Here is a 12,782-nt window from a genome sequence, read left to right on the forward strand (position 1 = left end):
GTAATTTAGTGCACAAGTTGACGTCTTCTATCAATCGAGACAAATTAAACATCCAAAATAAAGAAAATCTTGTCCCGGGTACAGGGAAGACACACGCCGGACCTGCCTACAGTCGTGACATCACAACTGTACAGGAGTCTTGATGGCTCGTTTAAAGACATAGTTTCTAACGCAATTCCTTTGTGGATAGATGGTTCTGATACTTTCTAAGTACTTATACAGCACCTCGGCCTGCTTTATAATAAAAATAAATAAATCTCAATTTTTCACAAAATTATAGCTTTAAGAAAACCGATAAAACACAAACCTCGTCGCTTTCTGGCTCTCTGCACCATGGTGCAGCACACAGTGAGTAGTCCTCCTCTGAATCTGAAGCAGTGGGATAAGACACTGTGTGTGTGGGAGAACAAGTCTGCTTGGTTTCTTTGTCCCTCTGTTTGCTCTTCTTAGACTTCTTTTTGCGACACTTCTTTGCTTTCTTGCTGTGCTGCGAGTCGGAGCTTTCCTTGCGTCGCTTTGTCCGTAAAAACATGGATATTACAATCAATACACCAACAAGTTGTGATTATATATCAAGTGTGATTGTGATTTATCATTACCTTGTTGTGGTGGGGGCTCCCTCTCTGAGACTGCTGGTCCTGTTTTGTGTTGTTCCCACAGGGGGAGCTATGTGAGGGTAGGGGGGCCAGTTTGTACAGCAGGTATCTGTACAACTGCTCAGTTTCAGGCAGAGTGACCTGCAGCAGGAATCCCTCCACCATCAGCTCCTCCAGCTCAGGACCGAGACCTGTGACAAATATGATGAGCAGTGGAGAGTTCAGAAGTGAAATAAAAGAGAAAATGCAAAAAAATAATAAAGCAAAGTGCTTAAAGCTTTAACACTCACCCTGGAGTGGAACAGACTGATGCGTTATATGAAAAAATGAGCCATTTTTTTCCTGAGTCAGATGTGAAGATATTCCAGGTCCAACTCTTCCCTGAAACAACAAACATTGACAGTGATCAGTCACTTATTAAGCAAACATAAACCTAAGAACACACCCATCTCTATTGATCCACTACACCTGTAGACTTTTTTTGACTGCATCATGCACGGTTGGGAAGCTATCATGGTGATAACATCTGAGGCTGGTAACAACAATCCAGAGACTATTCAATCTATTCAACTCTTTTCACACTGACTTATGAAATGCGTTTCCACTGACCATCTTTGACACTTCCTCCAGGACTCCCTCTGTGCAGGCCTGCTGAACTTTGTGCTGCCATCGCACTGTTCTCTCGATGAGGAAGCGCAGAGCGTCCCCCTCTGGCAGCCGAACCCGGATCCTCTGCAGCGAAGCCAACAAGGGCAGGACCTTGTCCAGAGGGGGTTTCCTCGACCTCTGGCAAAGCGGGCAAAGCCAGGCATGGCCGTACTCGAGGTCTGCAGTTGTTTTAACGCAGCTGCAGTGGAAAACCTCTCGACAGAGCTCACACTGCATCATGGAATCCGAGGGGGCCTTTTGGCAAATGCAAACGCTAAGTGCACAACAGTTTTCAGCAGGAACAAGCTTAGACTCATTTGAAGCACGAATAGCCAACAAGATCTCCATCTCCCTCTGGCGGACCTCGGCGAGAGTGGCCATCTGTCGAGGAAGAAAATGTGACTTAATAAATAAAAATGAAAGCTTAATCTCACTCTCAGGTCTACAGACTAGCACCGGATCAGGTTTCAGGAGCCGCTATTGTAAATAGGGCTGTCAAGGTAACCTCACCACACTGTGTTGGAATAGTGTTAATGATTGATATCAAACCAAGTCATGTTTCTCTGTTCACTGTGTGAGGAATCCACCCTGCCCTTTGTTGCTTAGTGGCTAGCACACTACACACAGGGACTTGTGTGCCTTTTAGCGTTAGCAGATGCTGTCTGAGTAAAAACAAGGTATTTTATTTCTTAATGTTTGTGCTGTTAAAATGTACATTATATGTAAATGTTACACTCAAATATTTAGTCACCTGACAGACAAACATTTTAGCAGCCCTTCAACTTGAGTCTTAATCAACTTGGAGTTTAGGATAGTAGGGTTTCTTGTACATTTTGAACACATTTAACTGTTAACAGAATATGAAACATGCAGTTGTATCATGACAAATATAATTAATAATCACAATGAAAAATGTTTTCTTGCACCCCTAATTGTGCTAAAATTAATAAATAAATAAAAATTACTATTGCTCCACTCACAGCAGAGGCAGAGTCCTTGCTCTCAAAGAGAGCTCTCTCCACGTCACACAGAGACTCCAGTTTTGTTGAAGATTTCTTGTTGATCTGTGCAGCTTCCTTTGCTTTTTTAGCCTTTGACTTCTGATGCGTGGTCCCTACGTCACATCTCGGACAAAGAACCTGGAAACATAAAAGCAAATGGACATTGTTTATTGGTTCTGTCATATTTGGAAAATGTATTTGAATTGCACACACCTATTAATAACTGTTTACCTCAAGGAGAGAGAAAGGAGATTTTTTCAGTAGGAATGTCTTTGCTGCACTCTCCTTCCAGCTCTGAACATCACTGACGAGAGCTTCCAGTCGACTCAGCGGGTCGAGCCTCACCGGGATGCCCTCTGCTCTGAGAAGCAGCTCAGAGAGGCTGTCCAGCACAGGAATACGCCCTCCCAGCTGCAAGCATGCACACACAAGAGTTATAATCCAAACTCAGCCCTCTCAGGCCATTCAGCATGGGTTTTAGTGGAGGTATATTTCACCTGAAGTGCTTCGGCTTCATGGAGCCATTTCTTGGCCTTGGTGATGACATCCTTCAGCTGCAGACAGTTGGGCAGATAGGCAGGGATGTTCTCTACTTCTTGTAGAGCGTTGTTGAGTGTTTCTATGCTGTGAAGCGGCCTGTGAAGGGACGTGAGCTTTAGTAAATACAGTTTTCATGTTCAGGATTTATATAATGTCTGATGTTGGAGTGTCACTTCATCTTTTGTTTCAATTTAGAAGCTTAGTTTTAAAAAAAGCGACACTTTTGATAGATTTAAATAAACATCAAGTATCAGATAACATGAGGTGCTTTATAGTGTGTCAGCTCTGTGGAGCTATTGGTGAGTTAAGCACTGTTGCAGCACCATGATCCTCTTTATCCACCGGGATCCAGCTCTGCAGACTTGGCACATTTCAGTCGGCACGATCTGAAGTTAAAGCTGATTTCACTTTTTAAGTTTACATCCGACACCACTACTTAAGAAAATCGTACATTTAAAAAACAAAGTATGAGTTTACTATGTTTTAACAAAGTTATAGTAAGTAAGTTTACAACTGGAATTAAACCGATTTAACTTGAGCTGAAACTTTGCCAGCCTTCACACAATTGTTTCAGAAGATTCTTTTATATAAAGCGGTAGTATCTGACTAAGATCCTGATACATGGGTCATACTTTCATAAAAATTACTTGCCGGGGATGAAACTATTATTTTCATTGTCGATTAATCTGCAAATTATTTTCTAGATTAATTGATTAACCGTTTGGTCTATAAAATAGTGGAAAATGCCCATCCCAGGAGTCAATTGGGTACGGCGAACAAGATGGCGGCTGTCTAGGGACTCTCCACAACCCGACATGTAAAATTGTGAATTATTTCAAAATAGAGGCTGGCATTTGATTAAGATTTACCTCCGCCTTTAGGAGAATAGGCCGAAACACGCATCATGCGCCTGGAGGAAGCTACAGACTAGTCCCTCGCTGACGAGGATAAGAAAAGTAAGCTAATGGAGACAATGTGGGTGCGTATTCAATCTATGGAAAATCACAGCAAAAGGAATTTGAGGCTGGTAGGTCTGAAGGGGACATTTGGGACCAATGGCGCATTGTTGAGTTGTGTTAAAAAAATGTTAGATGAGGGACAGGGGATTCAGGCTGACGCTGCTCCGTTTGAAATTGAGCGAGCACATCGCCGTAAGTGAGGAGTGCACTAATGTGAAGTTGCTATGGCAGAGGGACCTGAGAACAAATATTGCTAAAGAGAAATGGCTGGATTTGTTGGCAGGCTGTGGGAAGTTCACACAGCACACGATTATACACAGATATTACCACACTCCTGTGAGATTACATAGGATGAAATTGCTGAATGACAGTAAGTGTTGGAATGTAAATCAGGACTGGGGACTTTTTTGCACTGTAGATGGAAGTGTATATTAGTGGCTCCATTCTGGGTAGAAGTTGTGGACTTGAGTGAATGGTGTGGTTCAGCAGCCGTCTTGACTCCTGTTATGTGTCTGCTAGGGGAAAGGTCTCAGTTACCAAATATCTAATAATCTAAATAATAATAGATAATAATCTAATCTAAAGGAAATTTTCTATTATCATAGTGGGCCTGATTACAGCTTCCAGAGTGATTCTAAGACATTGGAAGACGGCTCTGACTTCTAATCTCAGGGAGTGGTTGGGTGCAATGGTGGAGACGGCATCCTACGAAGCTATATTCTGTAGGTAGAAAGGCAAAGAGGATGAAGGGATGAGCTCTTGGGAACTTTTTTGGAGCTACGCAAAGCAGACCAGGGACTAAATGCAGCACCCTGTATCATTTATTTGTTGAAGTCTGTTTCTCTTCATGTGGATTCCTTATGTGTCCACATGGAGTGTGTTACATATTTGTTTGGATTTCACAATGCCTACTTTTTGTAGGTGAGAGGATGTTAAAAGAAAGCACGTGTATCTTGAACCTGTACTTATTTGTATGTTTCTTAAAAGTTCAATAAAAAATTTAAATTAAAAAAAGAAAAGAAAATGTCCATCCAAGTTTTCTATAAATCTCTCTCTTTTTTTGACAGTCCAAAACCCAAAGATATGCAGTTTAATATAGTATAAAACAGAAACCGGGAAAAATCTTATTTGTTTGGTAACTAAAAGCAGCATTTTCTGCCATTATCGCATGAAAAATTACTTGAACAATATCGATTACCAAAATAGTTCGACCGATTGATTAGTCAACTAATCGTGTCAGTTTTAATTGTCAAGAGTGACACAAGAACATAAACGCTATGGGGATACGACCGTGCAGCTCAGTGTCCTCACCTGGCGTCCATGAGGCTAAGCACCCGCTCCTCCCACTGCTCCGATACAGTCAGCAGCTCCTGCAGACGAGCCATGGCTCTTTCCACCGAGCTGTGAGGGGCCAGGCCCACGCCCTGGTCTATCAGCCTCCTCATGGTGTCCAGACAGAGGCTTTCTGGCCGGTTGCTGGCTTGCTGCACGGCATCCAGCCAGCGGGCCTGCTCCAGTCTCTCCCTCAGCAGGGGTAGCTGAGGCAGATTCACGTCCAGGCCCAAGCTCACGTCTAGCAGCTCCTGCAGCTCCAGCGGGCTGGGTGACCCATCAGAGAGGAGGCGCTCGCTGCGCTGCTGAAAGTCATCCACCCGGGTCAACAGGTCCTGGGAGTGTGGGGGCAATTGACAGGCATTTAGCGAGGGATATTACTGAGATAAGACTTAATTTACTTTTAGAAAGTGTGATGATACAGAAATGTGTTTAAGTAAAGAGCTTTGATATTTGCTGAAGTAACCAATTCGGTTTAAAGATAATTGAGATGAAGGTAGTCATGTATAAAAGTTAATGGGTACGAGCCACGTTTGCTTACCTTCAGTAAAGGGGCCTGTCGGATGTTGCAAGGCAGGCTGTCGAACTGCCTAACAAAAGACCTCAGCTCCTCAACAGTCATCTCGTTCTGGTTTTGAGACTTTCCTCCTCCAGAACGATACCTGAAATAAAAAATAAATCAAAAAAACGTTTTAACTTATCTATCCAACAAACAACCATCAAAATGACAGAATTGTCTTTGTCTTTAAATGTCCAATGTTGTGTCCAAACTACAATTCTGGCAACCTTGAAAATCTGGCAAAACAAAGTAATAATGATACTAATAATAATGGTGTGATGCATTATGGGACAGAATCAACAAGGCAGATTTGTATGTATGGGAGATTTATGGTGGTATGCTCTGTTCCAATTCATAGAGATGTCAAAAGAAAGTATAACACAATTTGAATTCAAACCATCGGTGTCAAGTCTATTTTACGTACCTCGTCTGCCTCTTTCCATTGAGAAGTTGTTGCGCCAATGCAGCAACTTTTTCAGCCTCTAAGGTGACACTGCGCAGCTGATCCATGAGACTGATTTTTGGGAATGCCTTGGTTTCCGCCAGCTCCACCATGTTGTGAAGCTCTTCCAAACCTGACAAGAAAGCAGTATGGAGTCTTACAACGTATAAAATATAAAGGAAAAGTAATATAATACAGTGGGAGTAGTAATGACTCTCACATGTTTGGGATAACTGAGTATTTTTCATGACTTCTAACCTCTTTTCTTGCTTCCTTTATTCTCCAGAATCTCATGCACAATTCTGAGCCAGTCTTTATAAGACTCTGCACGCAGCGTCACTGATGCCAACATGGGATACAACTCTTTGAGTGTAAACTTGTAACTGCAGGGGGAGACAGAACATGACAGTGAATATACAATGATGATTGACATTTGTCTAGGTTCAGTAATGTTTCTTCTACCCAAGGCCATTTGTAAAATTACATTCTGTTTAAATTTACTTGGGATGGAAAACTGGGAATGTGAAGGCTTTTTTTAATACACTTAAAAAGGTTCAGTTGGTAACTTTTTTAAAATGACTGTCATATTTGATCAAACTGTTATCATATCCTGACAGTAGTACATGAGACAGATCATGTTACTCTGACTCTCCACTTTGCCCGAAGGAAAAAACCAATCAGAGCTGAGGAGTCTCTGATGCAGTGTCAATAATTGCTTGTGACGATCAAACTGTGTCAAGAACTCCTTTGTCCCTGAGGACATCATCCTCTACAACTCTTCTCTCGGGGGGAGGAGGAAATAAAGAGGACAGAAGGGAAGGAGTGGGAGCCACTCACTGTACAATTAATAATCTACTCATACATACCTTGACACTTATATTCTTTTTCTTTGTGCAATAACTTTATCCACCACTTAAGTGCAATAATTGAATCTTGCTGCTCATTTCTGTCATGTACAGTCATGCATATTTTATCTTATACATTTCCTCTACATGTTATTTATCTGATTTAATTTTCTGTGAATTTTATTTGACCTATATTCTTACATCTACCTCACACATATTGGACTAAGTTTAGCCTGTGGTTTCCTACTGTGTCATTGCCGGCCCTAATGTGCTGCAATGAAAATAGCAGTCACAGACATCTTTTTCTGTCAAGGTAGAGAAGGACTGTCCCGATTGCAGGAACCCAAGGACGGCAGGTACTGAACAATGTACTTGTCCATTACAAACTGTCAACCAGTTAGAAAAGAACTTCTGACAGTTCTCATGCTGCAGCCGTTCTGACATTCAAAATATAATCTTTGACTGAATCTACACAATCTCTGGGCAGTCAGACGATAACGTGAGCAGCTCAACCCTTATAGCTGAAGGCAGCAAGGGTGGGATAGCAAAACCAACCCCTGAGCTGGGACAAGAGGCCTGTCCTGTCAGAGAGGCCCCTAGGGTATCCCACAGCAGAATCTGTGCACCAGTGAAAACCAAGTCCCGTCGGGCCACAAGGGGGACCACCAGAAGAAGTCTCTGGCCCAAATGAAGCACGCTGGGAGGCATTGGTAAAATCAGAGGCTATGTTGGAGAAGCATAGAGAATACTCCATAACCATGCACGAGGTGGAGCATCCTGACCCGGAGGGACGTTGGGCATTAAGGAGAACCACACAGGACAGAGGGACAATATTTCCTCGGCAGAGATTGACTTTTTCTCTGCCGAAAAGCTACCAGACGCTGAAGCCCACCTCTGGATCAAGTTGCCACTCTACTGGCATGAGGCTCATGACAGGAGAAAAAGTCTGGTCAAGGTGATGTCTGACTGGACAAGCACATGCCCGCCTCTCCTGTATGGCAGGAATACTTGAGCAATAGGTGCACAGCCTATAGGTCTGGCACATTGCTCCGTGCAGTTCGAGATGACCACTGCACTGGAGTCCTTTTGTGAAATGGGACGTAGTCCATATATACGAACTCTCTCACCCTAGGTCTTAGGAGAGAGGGCCCTGCTGTGACACCCCAAGCTTCCTGTGTCAGGTGTCAAGGCTGTCTGCTGTGTTTAATAGCAAGACGGTGAAGAGCTCATTAAGTCCTCTTTAACATAACGCAGGAGTGTGAATGAGGCATCACTTGCTGCAGGGAAGGTGATGGGGCAAGCATGAGGTGAGAGATGCTGATGCAGCCCCTGGGTACAGCATCATTATTCCCTTAGTAGATCATCAGTGCCTTAGGATTAGGACAAGAGTCACCTAACGTGTGGCCTCAGATGAACTATGAGGACAGCAGAAGTAGGTTCAATCGCTGGCATGTGGCCATGGTCACACTTTCGATAAGCTGGTGTAAACGGCACGCATTCAACCATGCAAGTCCCTCAGGTATCGGAGGGAATAACAGTAATTGTGGCAGTGCACGGAACGTGCCTGAAGAAGGCATCAGCACGAGTTGACGACAGTATATCCTGCTGCAAGGTGAACCAATGCCATTCCAATGATAAAATCGTGAAGTTGTCTGTAACGTTAGTCGACAGGTCTTATGGAAAATTGGTAAATATCAAAATCGGATGTGAAAATTGCACATGAATACCCCCTCATGTGGTAATTTCCACTAGGAAACTCGTAGCATATTTTGACACACGAGTTGCTGAGACGAGATAACCTTTGACCTTTTAAACATGGCGGAGCACAATGGAAGAGTCTACTTTATTACAACAACACTCTTTTTGAGCTGGTAGGGAAGATGATGTGCTTCAGATAAGGGTTGACCAAGCTTATGTAGCTAAAACAGAAATATTAGCTTTCTCTTTTGTCCTTAAAAAAATCTTCTATTCAGGCTTTATAAAAAATACAGCATATTATTTACTGTTTGTGTTTTGATAAATCCTCTTGTTGCTGTAGCTGATGAATTAGGCAGTTTAAAATGTTTTTTCGCAAGTAACAGATCAGGATCTGTGGGTCCGCCGTGTTTCATTTAACTACGACAACAAACGCACTTGAACACAACGCACTGGTAATTACCAGTTCACAAGTAGAAAGGACCATCTTTTCCATATCACGTGAAGAGGCAATACCGAACAGTGCTGAATGAGTTCCTAAGACAGGAACTGACTCAACTGGATAACTAACTTCACTTTTATCAGTGTGCTTATGCATCGCCTGATCATGATTGCCATTGTTAAAATTATAGAAGGGAATTTATTGTCCCTCTTAGCAAACTTGTAGGTATGTGAAGACGTTGGAGTTGGAATAGTATGATTTGGGACTCTTACGTAGCAACATAAACCTGATCTCGTATTAGCAGCAGCCAGATGCCTTTGGCTATGGTTAGCAGGAGGCTAGCGCATTAGCAACCTCTGACAACGCGTTATTGGTAGCCAATGTGACAAGTCTGTTTACATGGTAACTCAGCCCACACAACCTGACCCCCATCACAGCTGTAGTTGTCAGAGACATGTTCCCGGTCCAGGTTCAACCTGAGGCTGTTCCGAACTTTTCCGTTTTTCTCTAAGCACTTATTTCCATTTGTGTATTCCTAACCTTTATCGTCTGCTTATCCGCCATTGCTCTTACCCCCGAAGAGACGTGAACGAGTATCTGCTTTAAGCTCCTACACGCGGTACGCGCTAAAAACAGACAACTTCACGTGCAAAGAACTTTGACCTTGTTGCTGCTGACCTTTCAAAAGCGCAACCAATGAGATAGCAGCTTCGAGTGTGACGTCTACGTTTCCTGGCAACAAGAGAGTGACGTCAAGCCGGTTAGAAAGATGGAGAAATAACGTATTGTGTGTCTGAGTTTCCTGAACTATTTAACGTTACATTAAAGTCGTATCACTTTCTCAGAAGACAACGTAATGCTTGGAGGTTTATAAGCAGTCACACCAGGTTTGTGTATAGGCAGTTTACCAGCTAAAATATACTGTATATATATAATACTAACGTACAACGGCATAAAACTAAAATATTATCAAAAGTAATGGAATAAAATATTAGATGACAGAATGTGGAACTTAAAATTATCCATTTATTTTTATTATTTAAAATACTTAAACCTAAAAAGTCAAAATAGCAATAGATATATTTGTTAAAGCTGCTGAGCTTTATAGCTACTTGACTTGTTAAAACAACAATGAAATGATTGTGCAGCTGTTTAAAAAAATAAAAAAGATCTGTCACAGAACATGGAAATATAAAAACAAGAACATATTTGTTATTATCTGGACAATTCTTTGGCCAATGTAAGTTTCTTGACGTTGTGTTGTTGATCAGCAGACTTGTAAACACTAGCCCGTGTTCTGGTAAAGTTAATGTCACCAGTGTGATCTGTTTGCAAACAAAGATGTGTGAACCACACCGGACAGATAAACAGTCAGCTTTACCCCTGGCTGCCTCCTGCAACGCTGACGGTGAAAAAAGTTTCCTTGTCACAAATAAACACTTAACGTTACATCCGGGAATATTTAGTTAGTTAGTTTAGTTATCTATCTCTAACCTGCAGCTCTCTTAACTCTTTCCTCAATTCCTCATGTCTGTCAGCTCCATGTTTCGTCCATTGGTCAGACGGGCTTTGTAGTGACCATGGTCTTGCCCTTACTGCCAGCAAAGTAAGTGAAATACTTCTATATTCCGCTCCGTGCTTTTTCAACAAACCTAGAACGGTCGGCAGGAGCACTCGAGCCATGGTCAGCCATGTCTCTCTGCGGGTGACATGTCATTATGAAACCACGCCCACTCTGGCTGCAGACAGTGATGAAGCAGAGAGAAACTGCACAGAGACACACTGCCCTGCAGTCGCACAAAGCTCATAAAGTACCGTTACTAATAAACATTAAAAAAAGTGGTGTTTTTAACGGCTGGGTACCGCAGTACCTTTCTAGTATCAGTTTACGATGCAACGCTGGTTAGAATAGCATTTGGGAGAAACCTGAACCCTTTAGCATGCCAAAGATGTAGCTTGGCTGATAGTACTAAAAACATGTATGTTGGTGTGGTTACTGAAGACTCACTGGAGTGTAAGGTTGCTATGAGGACAGGAGCACAGGTCCCGTGTGTGGTACAGACAAACCATCTTGCCAGGACTGCAAGCACAGGTGATGCCAGACAGGTAGCAGGTGGTCCGACACTTGAAGCACTGCCGCTCCTCATCTGGGAGCATCTCATAATCAACTTGTCGAGATTGCACCACACCCTGGGGAAACAATCCAGTCATTAGAGCAACAGAGGAAACAAAGGAATGACATGAGACAGCTGTGCAGTCAAAAAAAGTCTCCAATCTAACAGGCGCAAAAACAACAGAGTGAAAAATGAATCTGATTCAGACCTTTAATTCCAACAATTTGCATTCTTCAATGTGTTTTGTTTCAGTGTGTCCTGTCAAGGGATTGTAATGATATATGACCTTCCATATCACTCACTTTACCTCCTGGATGTCTATCATATGTGTTGAAATACTAAAACTACATCCTGCCGTCATTGAACTTTGTTAATCTACTGAGCTAGTAAAAACTCCTCACCATCTTGTTAATCTTCTCTCTTAGTTCTTCTTCCTCCTGGACCATCACGGCCATCTCCTTCTGCACTTCCGACGCCAGGTCGACGTCCATCGTGTCTGCTTTATAGGCCATGTTACAAACCATCTCGTCATGCGAGAAGACGCAGTACCTGCTCAGCTGACGATAGTGTGCAACACATTTACGGCCGATGGGCATCTGTAGGAAAATATATAGATAAGTTTGAGTTTAGGAGCGATGTGCAAACAGGAAATAATGAGGCAAATGAAAGGAATAAACGATAGCAACAACAACTCTGTTCATGTAAATCTGATTTTTCCTTCCATGTTATTTGTGTCAAGAGTCTATAAAATAGTTACAAGTCTTGTTTTTTTTATACTTTTTATTTAGTATTTTCAGAGAGACAACAAACTGTAAATACAATGAAACAAAAACAAACAAATACATGGTAGCCCCTTAGTTGAAAGACCTATATATAATATCTAGTGTGTTAGTGGGCAGCGTCCTCAATTGTTTTTATAAAAGCAGTTCATTTCTCCCATTACCTGGAAAAGGTTGCTCCTCTAGGTACGAGAGAGAAAGTCTTTTAACACATTTGCTTCACTTTGTCAATCCATTGGTTAACGCTTGGAAATTCTGTTTTATACCAGCATTTTGTTATAACTTTTTTACAAGTCATGAACAGTATTTTACACAGATACTATTCTTTTTTAATAACCACATTTTCATTAAGGACACAGAAAGAGGACCATCATATTGTTGGGGAGTGTGTATCCAAGATCTTTGCCACAGTAGCACATACATGTCCCCAGAGGGTTTGAATTTTTGGGCATAGCCAAAATCATGTGGGAATGATCTGCGTTCATGTTTCCGCACTGCCTCCAGCACTGTTCTCGTGATTGAGAGCATTAGATTTTTATAAGAGGTGTAATGAAAAAACAAATCAAGTTCTTCCAGCCAAATATTCTCCACTTCTTTGAACTTGTAGATGAATGCTGTGCACTCCACGTAGAGCGCCAATCCTCCTCTGATATTTAGTTCTTTCTCCCATTTTGCTTTAATGTATCCTGTGTTGATCCCATTCTGTTTCTGAAGGCCTTGATATATTAAGATATTATTTTTTTATTCTTCTTTTTATAGGCTTAGGTTAGAGTATATATCACTGTATTGCCCTCTCTGGACAATGTTGGTTTGATTCTTTCATCGAACAA

At 42.1% G+C, this 12,782-nt stretch overlaps 1 protein-coding gene across 1 annotated transcript in view; it reads right to left on the bottom strand.

Moving 5' to 3' along the window:
- Positions 1–12,782, bottom strand: part of kdm5ba (lysine demethylase 5Ba) — a 34,465-nt gene that overhangs the window by 1,192 nt on the left and 20,491 nt on the right. Inside the window, exons 14-26 of the mRNA XM_083938979.1 lie at positions 11,575–11,769; positions 11,068–11,249; positions 6,336–6,460; positions 6,060–6,210; positions 5,618–5,738; positions 5,056–5,411; positions 2,743–2,881; positions 2,477–2,656; positions 2,225–2,383; positions 1,206–1,625; positions 887–977; positions 600–787; positions 308–514 (exon numbers count right to left, since the gene is read on the bottom strand). Of these exons, the coding sequence (XP_083795105.1) occupies positions 308–514; positions 600–787; positions 887–977; positions 1,206–1,625; positions 2,225–2,383; positions 2,477–2,656; positions 2,743–2,881; positions 5,056–5,411; positions 5,618–5,738; positions 6,060–6,210; positions 6,336–6,460; positions 11,068–11,249; positions 11,575–11,769 (2,514 nt within the window). The remainder of the gene's footprint in view (positions 1–307; positions 515–599; positions 788–886; positions 978–1,205; positions 1,626–2,224; positions 2,384–2,476; positions 2,657–2,742; positions 2,882–5,055; positions 5,412–5,617; positions 5,739–6,059; positions 6,211–6,335; positions 6,461–11,067; positions 11,250–11,574; positions 11,770–12,782) is intronic.

Source organism: Echiichthys vipera (assembly GCF_963691815.1).
Source record: "Echiichthys vipera genome assembly, chromosome: X".
NCBI lineage: Eukaryota > Metazoa > Chordata > Actinopteri > Perciformes > Trachinidae > Echiichthys > Echiichthys vipera.